At 34.3% G+C, this 15,837-nt stretch overlaps 1 protein-coding gene and 1 long non-coding RNA gene across 8 annotated transcripts in view; one reads left to right on the top strand and one right to left on the bottom strand.

The window, feature by feature from the left end:
- The window catches only part of LOC126866488 (unconventional myosin-Ie-like), a 42,338-nt gene extending 28,547 nt beyond the window's left edge, over nt 1-13,791 (top strand). For 5 of the 7 annotated variants that reach the window (XM_050620090.1, XM_050620087.1, XM_050620089.1 and 2 more), the window contains 11 exons: nt 6,094-6,264; nt 7,464-7,630; nt 7,784-7,997; nt 8,382-8,612; nt 8,822-9,106; nt 9,182-9,337; nt 9,849-9,988; nt 10,082-10,233; nt 10,486-10,863; nt 11,116-11,451; nt 11,824-13,791. In XM_050620090.1, the coding sequence (XP_050476047.1) occupies nt 6,094-6,264; nt 7,464-7,630; nt 7,784-7,997; nt 8,382-8,612; nt 8,822-9,106; nt 9,182-9,337; nt 9,849-9,988; nt 10,082-10,233; nt 10,486-10,863; nt 11,116-11,451; nt 11,824-11,900 (2,307 nt within the window). In that variant the 3' untranslated portion in view covers nt 11,901-13,791. Of the gene's footprint in view, nt 1-6,093; nt 6,265-7,463; nt 7,631-7,783; nt 7,998-8,381; nt 8,613-8,821; nt 9,107-9,181; nt 9,338-9,848; nt 9,989-10,081; nt 10,234-10,485; nt 10,864-11,115; nt 11,452-11,823 lie in introns of those variants that run through there. The other 2 variants (XM_050620088.1, XM_050620093.1) reach the window with 2 other exon arrangements.
- Nucleotides 795-5,979, bottom strand: LOC126866508 (uncharacterized). Its single transcript, XR_007689906.1, has 3 exons — nt 3,974-5,979; nt 2,956-3,870; nt 795-2,820 (listed from the first exon to the last, which is right to left on the bottom strand). It is a non-coding gene; the product is annotated as an uncharacterized LOC126866508 (long non-coding RNA).
- Nucleotides 13,792-15,837: the final 2,046 nt, after the last annotated feature.

Raw genomic sequence — 15,837 nt, 5'->3', positions numbered from 1 at the left:
TGTCGGAAATGGATACGCATTTCACTCATGATTTTTTACTGTTAGAAGTCACTGTGTTCGCTATATTACGATCTTATACCCACGAAAATCTGCTCTAGCCTGTTCTCGATCAGCTAAGCTCAAGTGCATTGGTCCCTTATCGTCGTATGTTTATAAATCGACACATGAAATGTATACGCAAAAATCGGCACGAACTTATGGGATGACCTAATAGTAAATATAACGTTAGCCTTCGTTAGAAAGGAGAAAATTTACACGCCCGTGGTTTATGCACAAAAGGGATGATATATTATTTAGTGAGTAGAAAGTGTCAATAAAATTGGCAATAAACACGGACGTATCTAACGGTAATCATTGATGAAATTGATAAGAGATTTCGCTTGGTAAAAGTGCTTTGCGCGTACCTGAAGTAGAATGTTGAAATAGGTCAACGCGAATACGATCTATTTGGATCAGTCAATGTTGCGGGTGTAGTAGCTGCGGTTGTTCGCAGCTATCTAAAAACTGGTGCACTTTACACCAATAAGAGATGACCGACATCAAGCGTTATTTCGTTACAAACAAATTAAAACTACAAACTTGTATAAACTTGAAAATAATGAATCACTTGTGATAACTAAATGTCACTGGATTTCGCATTTTCTAGCATTCTGTATTCATCGGACAATTTATCGGTCATGATTTGCACGTGAATCTTAACGATGGAAATTCGAAACGGTCCTGTACGATCGAATACGCGTTACACAGATGATGGCTCTGTTTGCACTGCGGCCACGGATCGAGCGAAGGTAATGAAATAGCTAAGTGAAACGTCGCCCTCTCTCTTTTTCTCTTTCCCTCTTTCTCTCTTTCTCCTCCCTATCTCTTTTTCATTCTGTTCGTTACTTTCTCCTTCGTCCTTTCTTTGGTTTTCAGTTTCTTTTTATTGATTTCGACTACGATCGTCCCTACAACAATTAGCGTACTATATACCTCATATTTCCGCAGAATGGCAAAGTTTTAATATATCATAACGTTGATTCGATCCAGGATCACGGAATAGTGTTATTTTTTAAATATTTTATAATCTTCTAATTCTTATACCGCAACTTTTTCCATTTTCGGTTACAATTTTCACGTGAATTTTCAAATAGAAAATTATCTGTATTAATAATATTATTACAAAAAATTACTATTAACAGGTGGTTAATTTATGCTTATTCTTTCCGTTTAATCAACTACATAACTTTTCAATTGATTGGCAACGAAATATTTCGATATTCGCAAATATCTCTCTCTCGCAAAGTTCTCTTCTCTTTGTATCCCTAATTTGATGATCTCATAGAGCACGGTCAAGTTGTTAGTCTTTTTTCATGTCCAAGAAAGTTTCCTTTACGAAGATCGATTTATCGTTCAAACTTATAGTCGCTAATCTATAAGTATAATAATGATTTTTGTTCAATATAATTGCTTTTTCAAACGAATAAATTCTGTTTATTATTAATTGTACTTTTCTTACTTAACTGCACCATGCTTATTAACAATACTATTTATTATTATATAATATTACATTGATGATAAAATAATAAATATTAGGTCATCCCATAAGTTCGTGCTGATTTTTGCGTATACATTTCATGTGTCGATTTATAAACATACGACGATAAGGGACCAATGCACTTGAGCTTAGCTGATCGAGAACAGGCTAGAGCAGATTTTCGTGGGTATAAGATCGTAATATAGCGAACACAGTGACTTCTAACAGTAAAAAATCATGAGTGAAATACGTATCCATTTTCGACATCTCGTGTTATATGAATTTCGGAAAGGAAATTCTGTAACAATTGCCACGAAAAACATATGTGCTGTTTACGGAGAAAATGCGCTTTCATCTCGCACGTGTAGGAAGTGGTTCCAACGTTTTAGAGCTGGGAATTTCTGTTTAGAAGACGAGGAACGCTCCGGGCGTCCTCCTCAGACAGACGAAGATAAAATTCGGTATCTTGTTGAAAAATCACGAAGTTTGACGGTTCAAGAGACGTCAAATGTTCTGAAAATACCCAAAACAACGATTCATAGGTGTTTAAAAAAAATAATATATATAACCGCTCGAAAAACGGCACGAACTTATGGGGTGACCTAATATGTATAAACATACATAATATAAATGTTTAGAAATATGTAACAGTGATGTATGTAATTATTCATTTAATCGCCTGTGCCAGGGTTCTTTTGCACGAAACGATTACATTTAAAGGAGTTCATTAGATTTCATCAGTTTTAAAACGAGGTGGCTAACGGTTTCCTTATCCATGGAAATCTCTTGGTAGAAGTATACAGTTGCACTGTAACGACAGAACGGTTTTATTTTCGACGGTGCAGAAGATGTCACAGGAAATCCTGCCATTCAAAGTTAAGAAATCGATTAAAATGATTCGTTGAGGATTCAACTTTGAGTATCCTTTCATAGATCGTCTTGAAATAACGTTATTTTATTTCCAATCTTCATCTGTTTCGTACAATGTCCTCCACACGATATAGCGAATATTTGTGAACAAATTTTTGACTATGCTATCGTGCATATACAGAGTGTCTTGTTTTAATCCGCTCAAGTTTATTTAAAACACTTTTTCGAATAACCTACTGTCTTTTTACTGCGCGAATTAAACTTGTTCCATCTCGAGGAGGACGTCTTACGATCATCACCAGATTTGTCTAAGTGGAAGAGTTCTCGAAATCTAAGTCTCAACATGATTTTTGCTCTTTTAAATGGAACCGTGTACTTTCTTATACGCCATTCGATACAGTTTCTCATACAAAAAGGTATTGAGGTACTTGTATCTAAAAATATACAGTTTAAAAGATATTCCAATGTTAATTGAATAATTCGGTGCATGAAAGATAGAATAAACTTTACGAGATTAAAGTTAGGATATCTTTCAAAATAATCATTTTATCACGCGTGTACTTTGATACCTTTTCGTGTACATTTCGTTAGAGAAGAAAAGTCAACTTGCAATCTCGATGGCTACCTGGATAACATCCGTAACCATCAGCCAACGTTCTCCTCATTGTTGTTGGTTATTACCTTATTACCACATAAAACTACTACGATAAATTTATGAAATTAATACAAATTATAAATTGACTGGCAATTTCTATGAAAAATGTAAAAGCGCAAAAATACACAGAGCGCGTGTTTCATGCAAAAATGTATAACATATCGAAAATACAGTGCTCTCCATAGTACGAAGGTCGTGCAAAAAATAATACTCTCTTTAACGTAATATACTTGGGTATTTTACGATACAACCATTGCCCTATTTAACACCTATGGTAATGGTGAAACGAATAATTGTATTACTTATTATTATTTATTTATTATTGCTTAGTCCGTGCCTCTCGGCTTTGGGCGAGCTTTCGGTTTTACAACTCGTTTACCTATTACGCTTTTACGTTCTATCAATCTTATATATCTTTATCTCTTTATATATCTTATATATCTGTTTTCTTATATATCTACCTCCACTCTATTATATTGCACTCCATTATATGATCTGTCTCTAAAAACTATGGCAACTTTTGGGATTTTGCCTCCTTACTGTGCTTCCTTATTGTCGTTCCTCCCCGTCTTGTATTGCCCTTCTCTACTCAATTATTGTTTTTAGTTCTGTTAGTCCTTCTCCAGTCTCGTTTAGTATTTTTTCTGTGTCCTTTGGTCCTCCTGTTATTTCGCATTCTTCTATTACGTGTCTTGGGTCTTCTTCTTTCCTTTTACATAGCCTGCATCTTTTTTCTCCCCCTTCTTTCCAGTATTTCCCCTGCTCCGAATACGGGTGGTGCTTATTTGACTACTTGCGAAGGATCGTCGTAGGTATTTGGAAAGATATTCTACAGGAAATAATAAAATTATTGAATTGTTATAAAAGTAATACGAAAATGGTTTATTAAAAAAATTATTTACTCGCATAAAGTATCGATCGAAGTACCTAACCTGTACGTGGCCTGACGGAGATTTCAGTGAAAACACGCGTAGCAGTTAACGTGTTAGAAAATTGAGAAGATCGTTTTTAGGTATATTTGCGTGCTATAAGTTCGCGTCCTTATTCATCTTGAGCCACTTGAAACCATCGCTGCATAAATAGCGGCACCATAGCAAGGATATCGATAACAGGTTCTACATTTTAGACATTTAATGGAATTGTTTATTCATATTGCTCGTTTCATTATTTACTCGAATATTTCGGTTTGCTGTCTCGAATTGCAGACGCGTTTCTTGAGATCCTCTGTAACGAGAGACGGCCGGCCACCACGTTTACGATCACAGACAGTTTCTCTACTCGTATTGAATTCCCGTACCCATCGTCTCACGAATGATTCGATCATAATCTTGTTACCGTAAATTGTCGAGATTCGATGGTAAATTCCTTTCGAACGAAAGTTTTCAGCATTCGTAAAGCGTAGACGTGCGAGAGATCGCGTGGCAATTTTGTCGCTCTCGCTCGCGTCGATGGAAACTTCAATTTCCTCTTCTTCCAATAATGTTATAACGCGTATAACGCAATGATATTGTTAGAACTATTAAAGCGATAATTCTGCATGGCCTAAACGTTGTAAAGTTGCCTGTCCCCTCTTCGGGGCAAGTCCCAAATCAAAGTGAAAGTGTTCGAAAGGTTTCTGATGATTGAATATCGACGATTCAACGCGATCCATGATCCATGATCCAACCATTCAATCTTGTACGATCGTTAATTGGTAACGCAGACCCCCAATCCCGTCCAGGAATCGTATTTATGTAATTTATTACATAAACTATAGTTTCCTCAATCGCCATCCAACGACATAACAGAAAAATAGGTATAAGGAGAAATTATCGTCAATTGCGAGCACGGAAAGGTTTTAATACGTAATGAGAGAAAAGCATTTTGACTTATTTAATTCCTAATTACAACCGCCCAATATATTTTCACGTAAAAAATAACAGGAAACCTTTACCTTTATTCTATAATAAGAGTACAAGTTTACGACTAGACCGTTACCGAAAGACTGAAGCCTCGATCAAGACCCAGCCCTTCTAAATGTTCGTTTATCTTCTGCCTACGTGCCGAATTCATATTCCTTTGTTTTGGAAGTTGGTGTCGTGTGCAAAGCGGTTCAGGTTTCGGTTGTAGATGTTTGTTGACGTTACACATCAACGTTATTTGTGTTGAGATGATCGTCGGTGAAGGTGCCCGCAAGAAACACTCTTGATTTTCAACAATAACGTTTATTAAACTCTTAACAATTAACAACAAATAACGATTAACCACGATTAACGATTAACAACGATCAATAACAAATAACGATTAACACTGAACTATCAAGAGTCAATAACGCGTTTCTCTAATTGTGTTTGACGCTATGCCGCTTAACCTTTCGCAGTTCGGAGCAGAATGAATCTTTTGGTTCGAAAGCAAACCGATTTTTTTCTTTGTTGTCACTACGCGCGCGTTTATTAGAAATCCGCGACGGTTGCCGCGTATGCATTCTTCCGAATATTCGGCGAAAAAACCGTAGGGATATCGATGGTATTAGCGCTTTGTGTCGCGAAGCCGTTGGAAATTTCCGTGATCGGGTGCCGCCACAGTGTCTTTAAAATGGCGTATAAAATTCTCTTTAACCTCCTTAATCTCATTAAATTTTCTAGCTTCTGTGCTACATGATAAGAGATTTGTATTTTGGACGTTAAATGAAATCTAATGAACATTTTAAGCCCGTGATACGCGTTTCAATCGATTACATACAATCGTTGATGCATTTTCTGCAATATTAGCAAATTTATATTCTTCGCTATCTGTATGTGTCTCATCGAATAATAATATACCGCCATTTGTAAAAAGTAGCTACTCGCCAATTCTAAATGTGAATTAGTAAGTGAGCTAAAACACCGATGAAAGCTATCCGAAGCCATGTAATATGTAACAGAGTTTACTCGATAGAATTTAATGGGAGAGCTGTATGAAAGCGGTACGAGACCGCTGTTACAACTAACGGGCGCAAAAATAACACTGTTCGACGAATTTGAACTTTTGAAGAGTTGCTTTTGAAAATAGTTAAATCAGTGATAAATTTCAGGAAGAATACGTATCGGAAAATATACAGTGGACTCCGATAGAGTATTTTAATAATGCGGTTGTCGTCGAGCTTTTGGAAGGTAAACGTCCACCAGGTCTCTTCTTAGTACTTGACGATGTATGCGCTACTCTTCACGGTGGTAGCGCTGGCGCCGATGCAGACTTGCAAAAGGTAAAATCCAAACAGTTTATACATGCATGTATACTAATTTTATATAAAACAGTCTTTGCGATAATACTGCTAATTGAAAAATTAGTAACAGTTTTATCGTAATACGAATGAGTCATTACTCGTCGTTACATATTCGGATATTAAGAATCAATACTCGTTGTATATTGTTTGAATAGTCTGGCATTAATGTAAATTCTAATTCCCTTTGTAGGAGATTAACCCATTCGCAAGCGCAACAGTGTCGCGTGGACTGGCTCAAACCGTGTGTAATTAATAAACGTAACGAGTCAAGTCGCTGGATCAACACACGGAGTTATTATTGCATCCGCCTCGAACGTTTTACCGTTTCTTCGCGTATCTTTATTCGTCGTTATTTATCGTTTAGCGATGTATATTAATCTCTCTCGATCCCTCCGTTTCTTTAGTATTTATTGTATTTACAGTTCCTTCTGAAAGTCCTTCAAATTTATAAATTTTCAGTCGTACGTTACACGGTGTCCAATTGCTGTATCCACGTTCCTCATGCTACAACGTTCATTACTACTCTCTTCGCTTGTTTCAATAATTCTACGTTTTGGGTCGAAGTTGAGAAATGTCATTTAAAACACAACCAACAAATCACACACACATCCTCCACATTGGTGACCCCGACGTGATCACTTGATATGGGAAACCGTCAAGTGTATATAAAATAATTAATAAATAAATGAGTGCAGACTATGTTCGCTAAGACGCTGGTACTAGCGGATTCGCTAAAGACAGTGTGTAAATCGCTAATAAGATCGCTGAGATGACTGACTGATCAAAACTCATATTGATTCGCACGACTGACAAGTGATTGATAACTGAACTGTTACGGTCGCGTTCATTTATTTATACTGGTCGGGGGAGAGCCGGAAAATTTGAATTCGAGTTTGCTTGCACGTAGCAGCGATGTTGTTTTGCCCGGAGTTTATTTATTATTACCTTATTTGTATCCTAACGATATTGATACTCCGAGGCAAAACAACAACATGATCTGAATTGTCCTCTAGCTCATGTGCCTCTACAGGTACATAAGAAATGACATTAACACGATGCGTTTCTTAATTCAGTGATACATAATTAATATTATAAAGGGTCGGATAATTTATTTTCTCAGTTCTCATTAAATTAATGAATTTTTGTACTAACAGAAACTTTATTACATTTATTTACAGAAACTTGCAATTGCATCTAACGAACACGAACATTTTCATAGCACGCAAGACGGATTTACTATTATGCATTATGCCGGTATAGTTTCGTATTCGGTTGATGGATTTTGCGATAAAAATCGCGATGTACTTTTCTTAGACCTTGTGGAACTAATGCAAACAAGTACGAAGTAAGTCATTGCTATTGTCTTTTTAGCTGTTTACTTATTAAATTTCTGTCAAGTAAACTTGGAGATTCCTACGCTCCTATATTTAATTTTATTTTAGCTTAATCTACTGGTAGGTGTATGTAAAACATCTATATATATGTTGTGAATTTGCAGTTCTTTGATCCAGAAATTGTATCCGCCAGAAAGTCAAACAAATAAAATAAAAACGCTTAGATCCAGACCCACCACTGCAGGTAACAAGATTAGAAACCAAGCAAGCCGATTGGTCAATCAATTGATGAAATGTACACCACATTATATCAGATGCATTAAACCAAACGAGACAAAAAGACCACGAGATTGGGATTCGGTTAGAATAAAGCACCAAGTATGTCTTTTTTCTCATGAAGTTAACGAGACTCTTGTTTTTATTTGTTTGTGCATGTTCAATTTAATAATATCAAGACATACCATTTTTTACATATTCCTATTTAAGAAAAGAAAAGGAAATATTTATATATATTTATATACTGTATATTTATACAGTAACTTGTTTTTTGATATAAGTTAATTTATCAATTATGTAGAAACCTCGAATCTGGGATCCAGCAACTATAAACTTTTTTATTCACGCTTAAATATATATTTTAAGTATGGTATATATATATACGTATATATATGTGCAGTAGATTTAAGCATTTTCAAACAACACAAAGCACGACTATTACATATTTCTCTGATTAATGTTCTGTTTTCATGTTCTTTCATTTAGGTGGAATATTTAGGTCTAAAAGAAAATATTAGAGTACGTAGGGCTGGTTTTGCATATAGAAGACCGTTCGCCAAATTTTTACAAAGATATGGAATTCTCACGAAAGAAACCTGGCCACGTTGGTCTGGTAATGAAAAACAGGGAGTCGAATGGATATTAAAAAGCCTCGATATTAATCGATCGCAGTATCAACTTGGAAAAACAAAACTATTTATAAAAGCTCCTGAAAGTGTAAGTTTCGATTTTATTCTAAAATACAGTGATTACATTGTAATAGTTTAATTAGTGGTGTTCATAAAGAATGATAAGAATCTTAGATAAGACGAAATATCGGTTGGTCGGTACAAAAGCACAGCCTTTGCCGTAGAAATCTAAATACTCAAAAAATTGTTTCATATAAATCTACAATATAAATGATCAATGTCACTATTGTTTAATAGCTTTTTACGCTAGAAGAAGCAAGAGATCGGAAATATAACATGTACGCTAGAGTAATTCAAAAAGCATTCAAAAAGTACTTTGCTCGAAAGAGGCAAGAACAAGAAAGACAAGAAGCAGCTGATTTGTTGTTTGGTCGGAAAGAACGTAGACGAGCTAGCTTAAACAGACATTTCATGGGCGATTACATCGGATTGGACGACAAACCTCAAATATTAAATTTAATTGGAAGAAGGGAGAAAATTTTTTTTGCTGAAGTTGTGAAAAAGTATGACAGGAGATTCAAGGTACTTATCTAAATCTACGGAAACTAGCTATTAACAAATATACGCTACGTGTAACGATCTAATAACGGTTCGCAGACGAGTAGAATAAATTTTATTCTCACCAACAAATACTTATACCTTATCGGTCAAGAGCAAATCAAGAAGGGCCCAGAGAAAGGCAAATTAGTAGAAATTATAAAACGGAAATTACCATTCAATCAGATTAGTTATGTATCATTAAGTAAACTTCAAGTAAGTAATTATGCAGAGTGAGTCAATAAGAAGTACCATATAAAATAACTATTGCTTATATAAAGTAGCTGTTAATTGGTTTTATTTCCAAACGTCTTAGATGAATTATTATATTTTAAGATACTCGCCGGATGGATGCAATTACATTTTAGAATATCTTTTATTTTGTTTGCCAGATATTTTAACTTCAAGTTATCAAATTTTATGTATGAAAAACAAGGAAAGACGCGAATCGATATCCTTGCTTTTACATTGTCTTTGTCTTTCAAATCCCAATAGGTAACGAGTTTATTTTAGATAGTACTTCTTATTCACTCACTCTTTATCTATTGCCATTGATATTGCTGTTTTGATCATAATCATTATTGTCATTGTAGAAAAAAGTGTAGAGATGGTAATGAACCAATTCTTTCACCAACCCATTTATTAACCATAATTATTACCACATCTGTTGATACTAAAACTATTATATCATTATCGACAATCGATTATTTTTACGTATTGATTACAGGATGGTTTTCTCATTATTCATGTGAAAGAAGATTACGATAGCTTATTAGAGTTAGTATTTAAAACAGAATTTTTGATTAATCTTAGCAAGAGATACGTCGAAGAAACTGGTCATATTCTAAATATAAAATTTAGTAACAAGTAAGATTTTTAATACATCAAACGTAAAATAGTGATTTGGTAAATTAAGTAACGTAACGTAACGTTATGTTAATATCATTCTTACTTTTATAGTTTAGAATATAAGGTTAAAAAGGAAGGATGGGGAAGTGGAGGTACAAGAGAAATACATTTTATACAAATGGAATATAGGAATAAAGAAATTTTGAAAACAAGTGGAAAAATTCTAAACGTTTGGATTGGGCCAGGATTGCCATGCACCACTAGTAAGTTAACAGAAGTAATCGTTAGTCGATAATATAGGTACTGATAGTATCAGATAGGGTTGATCGGAAATGGAAATTATTTATGTAGTGTTCTTAAATTTGAAAAATCTACTAACAATAAAAAAGTACCATTTGGTCGAATAACAGGAGGGTTAAAAAATGTAGTCTCTCTCTCTATTTGCAATACACGCAATAGTTTTTATATTAAGAACTCGTCAATGTACTCGTACGATGTAAGCACTTACGTTTTAGATCCAAATATTACTAAAGCAACGACGTCGACGAAGCAACAATACAACACGTTGAAAAATAGTCATCCTTTTTCAGCAGTTAATTTGCAATCAGGCCCAAACAGATCAATTCAGAAAACTACTCGATCTGTAATTACAGAACAAAATCAAATTTTGGATCGTAAATTGAATAATGTATCACCTCCGAATACGAACGTATCCGGAGAACCTACTTTTCAACTACCTGTGAAAAAGATATCAACAGTTAATCCTTCGAATACTTTACATACATCCACGGAAACAAAAGAGAAAAAGCAGATAACAAAGCAACCGAGAAAGATACAAAATAATGGTGTGCCTCTGATGGGCATGTATACCAATCCAAACGACGTACCCCGAGGTGAGTTAATTTTTTCTTTTCATCAATTTCCGATATTTTATCAGTAAATATTAACAGAATCGATGATAATTGTCGGGCTCATTTTTGACTGCTTCTACCTCAGATACTAATTGTCGGCTCTACTTGAAAATTTCACACATCATATATTATTTACATACTAAAGGATATTTAGTTTGCCCAATGAAATTTCTTCTATCCTGTGTCACAATAATAGAAATAGTTCTGATAAATAAATTAATATTTACAATTAAGCAGGTTTACTGAAATTTCCGCCGCCTCCTTCCGAACCACCGCCACCACAAACACCACTTGCTCATCCAGGATTTCGACTTCCGCCGATTGATAGCAACGATCGCATGAATAATATTAAAGACGTAAAACATAACAAAGGGATGCAAACAGTTATTGGGCAAGTAGTAAATAAAACTGGAGATAACAATTCTCGTGTTGTTCCGCCTAATAAACCACATCCGCAAAAACCAGCAGTGCCTAAGTTACCTAAAGCTAGAGCTTTGTACGATTACAATCCTCAAGATCACGATGAGATAGGACTCAAAGAAGGTGACATTGTTGAGATACTTAAAGAACGTAAGTTTAACCAATTTGATAATCACTTTAAAAATAATCAAATCATAGAAATACACGATAATAACGTTTTTGTTTTGTTATTTATCGTTATTCATTGCTATAAAAGCGACACATTTATAAATCTGATGGTGGTTTTATTGGTTTTTATTGATTTTGCGTAGCAATTTTGTTGTTTAACTTTTACTCGAATTAGGCAAATTAAACTTGAACATGAAATTTATCGCTGTTGTACGACTCATAACGTTTAATGCATATATTCGACATCAAGTAATTAGTATAGTGACTCGACTGTTTGTTAATCTCAAGCTTGTTAAAACGTAGCAAGAAATTTGAGTATATATTATAATTTTCAATGTATATCTGTCGTTTCAGACGAAGGTGGTTGGTGGTACGGTAGGTTAAAAGGAAAGAAAGGGCTGTTTCCATCAAACTACGTTGTCAAGATATAAAGTACTTTGTTGTATATTTTTAGAATAATCGTTATAACGTTATTGTAATAATTTAAAAAGATATTATTTATATAGTTAAAATATAGTAGCTATTTTTCACAACCAAATGAAATGTATTTGTAAGAAATTTAATAGATTAATTTTTTGTTGTTAAAATTAATATATTTTTTATGCGATATATTCTACGCTGCAACGAAAGCTAACCAAATTTTAGAAAAGAAAACAATTTGTAAAGAAAATGGAACAACCAAAAAGTTAAAAGAACATGTATTGCTCTGTAGAAGCGTAGATCGTATGAATCTAAAGTCAGGATTAGTTTCTATTGCAACAGAAAAATCTAAAATCGTAGAAAGTATAAAGTAAAAGATAAATACTGTATCTGGTCTTCTAATAATTCCAACACCTTTTAATTCGTAAAATATATTTTTTGTATTAAATATTTCCTGAAATTCTATGTTTGTTGTGATTTTTTATTCGGCGTGTTCAATCGAAGCATTCATTTCAAAATCTCCGTCATTTCTCATTTTCTTATTCAAACTCGCAATTTCCATCATTAATAACTGTAACAACAAAGTATAACTGTATCAGTAAATTTATACGATGTACGATACTACAGAGTGCGAACTGTGTTCATTACTATACGTGTAATACAAGATACATATATTTTTAATCTTTCCGAACGGACTGCAGGAGTATAAGCTACAAATGAATATAAGAAGAAAAGTTCCATTGTTACGTTTTATTATACAAGATTGTAGGCGAATATCAAACACAGCTTAAAATACGAGTGTAGAGAATTTTGCATCACAGGATACGAAAATTAAGTAAGTACTTTTATATTTACTTAAACCTGTATTCTAATTGTTAAAATACTTCGTTGTAGCAAACAGTTAATATCAGTTGATAACGATTACTCGATAGACTCTTGTTTCAAAATGCAAAATTCCCTACAAGATGTATATGTCAATTCGCTTATAACTTTGTATACAAGTAACAGACTTGCAACAAAAGTTTGTATAATATTCTTGTTTTAGTTTCATTTGCGAGTTATTCTCCTACAGGTTGCCGGGCTGATTGAAAAAGACTGTAAACAATGCAGCTTAACACGATGCTTCGAATATTTTTGTAGGTCAATATTTTTAGCGTTTCGTAATAAACAATAATAAAGCAAAGATCGCAATGTATTTCCGAAGTAAAAAATGTAATACTCCGTGTTCAATTATAATACTTTTATAAATGAGTTAATACTTCTACCATGGATATTATACATGTATTCGTGCAACGCTCGTTGCAGCTTACTTCTATGGGGTTATCCTGAAACGAAGCGTTTCGAATTGTGTTAACGTCCTTTATTTGCCTTAACTGCCTTTGATTAGTCAGTGGGGACCATAAATAACACGGTTGATAACCCAAAGACCAACTATAATCGATTATAGTATTCTTAAGCAAGAGTTTTACAATTCGAACATGGGTAATTACAGAAAAGTACTACCGCCTCGCCTATTTCGAACAACTTTTTACTTTTTCCGTTTAATATGTTGATTTCTGTAACATTAAGAAATTGTCGAAATCGATCAGGCGGCAGTACTTGTAAATAATTACCGGAATACGTTCTAACATTCTGCATTGTAAAATTGTTTCGTTCGTTTTACAATACAAATTTTATAATAAATTATATGTATCTGAGCCAAAGTATGAAAAACTGTTTCTGTTGTTTTTCAGCGTTTATTTATTAGTCGTTAAACAGTATTAATTGAATTTAGTCGTAAATTATAACCAACGAGTGATGTAAAATTGTTATATGAACAATTAAATAAATAAAACTTGTAACAGTTTGTAAAATGGTCGGAGATACGTAATTTGTTAATAAAGATATGTTTGAAAATATAAACTAACGTTTATTTGGATGATTATCGATATCTCTCGCACCTCACCGATTTCAAGAATTTTTAGATATCCCGCAGAAACGAACGTACCGAGCAACTTTTTCCCTATGTGCATAATCACCGCTCGTTCTTAGTTTGGATATTTGGAAAAAGCTGCTGCTACCATCTCGTAGAATTTCGCCTAACCAATACTACGTCCGTGACAGCGTATGAGTAGGTACTGGTTGCCTACCGCCAGGAGACCCGTTTGCGCGCATTTCCACAGGTAGTTCAAGTTTACCTGTGGCTCCTGAAATTAAAGTTTGTTGTATAATGTGAAAATGGTTCGTATGTATAAGAACGAATTGCGATAAACATCACGATGAAAGAATGTACAAAATGGGAAATTCAGACATTTATTTATACATTTTTATGAGTTTGATTGCATCAGTGCGAAATACAAGATGTCGATCTTTTGTTCTCTATAAACAAGTTACATACGTAACATGCGCTCAAAAACATTCGCATTAACAAAGTGAGCCATCCAAATATCATGTATCGATTGTTTCAACATTTTCGAATAAGCGTGTAACTTTTCTGTTATCGGAAAATATGTGAGAGCTAGTGAGAAATTTCACAGAATACAAAACGATCTCGGAACGCAAAGTGGATATTAAATTCGTCGTACGTTCGTAAATAGACGACGGATTTTCCTGCATTTGTAGGAAATTTGAAGACAGAAAATTGCACGGGACCAACGCAATGTGAAACAATATACAAAATATCCAAAGTGTAATGCTTCAATTTTCTTTCTTTTTTTTTTTCATGGTATTTTAAAAAATAAGAATTTGCAAAGAAATCCGTGGTCTATTTATATTATAAGAGTCCGGCTTAGTTTCAGAACATGTCACCCTTTAAGTTAATTAATCGCTTTCTCTCCTCGAATTTGATAACCCCTGCGTTACAGAACTTTTCGAAAGCTCGTATATCTGGTTGCCTAGAGCTGTCGTATCGAACGTTCTCGATAACCTTACTTTTTATACTTAAAGTTACGTTATATCGCAATTGACATACGTTTGTTCATATAATTCAAGTTTAGATGGTGCGTCGTCGTTGAAATTCAGTTAATCGAACAATTTGCACGGATACCATTCTAATTTCCTAGAATCGTTCCTGCGGTCTAACAGGCGTTTGCTTCTCATGAAACAAATTCTTCATGTTCTTCGATTAGAACAACGAATTTCGTCAATGAGTTTTTACATTAACAGGACGTCACATTCACGGTTATAGATACAAATATCGGAATTGTCACGCCGAATTATCGCGCGCGCGCGCGCGTGTGTGTGTATGCGTGTGATGTATGTGTTTCGGTTGTCCTAAATCTTTTAGCTGATGGCGGACATCGGATGAATCGAAAAAGACGATACAATCTGCCGAAAAGTCAGCGAAATGTGGCGTTGAAAAGAGTTTAGAACAGCGTAGGCACTTTTAGGAAAATGGATGAGAGTAAAATGCAAGAACAAGCAAGATGAAGGTTTGCTTCGATTCTCGTTTCCAACGTTCTCGCTCGGACATGTAACTTGAAACTGCGAGTTTTCGTCTTTGTTGTTCTCGCTTCCGAAACAACTGACAGTTTCGCGATGTTTAAGAAATCCGACTACAACAGTGAAACGTTACGATTACAACTACGAATCGCAAACTATTTTTTGATTTTCTACGTATCGATTAATTTCGTTGGCGAATGCAAATCTCCTCCCTATTGTATTTCAAGAAACTTTTATACAACCGATGTTGTATAACGATATAACATTACATCGCACAAACTGTACGTTTTTGTACGCTGCATGATTTTCAAGATCTTTGAATTTTCTTCCACGCATATACATTTATGTAATCTTCGATGCAATGGACTTGAATACAAATTATTTAAACAAACTATAAGTTATATGTAATATTTTTAAATACGTTTACAATACGTAAACGTTTTCCTTTTGTGTGTGTGTGTGTGTCACATGAGGTCGATTATGTTCGCAATTATAAAAAGTGAATTGGTTATGTTTTCGCCTCCTAAC

The sequence above is a fragment of the Bombus huntii genome, chromosome 6 (genome assembly GCF_024542735.1).
Source record: "Bombus huntii isolate Logan2020A chromosome 6, iyBomHunt1.1, whole genome shotgun sequence".
Taxonomy (NCBI): domain Eukaryota; kingdom Metazoa; phylum Arthropoda; class Insecta; order Hymenoptera; family Apidae; genus Bombus; species Bombus huntii.
The sequence above is the reverse complement of the archived record's forward strand: the minus strand, read 5'-3'. Positions and strand labels throughout refer to the sequence as shown.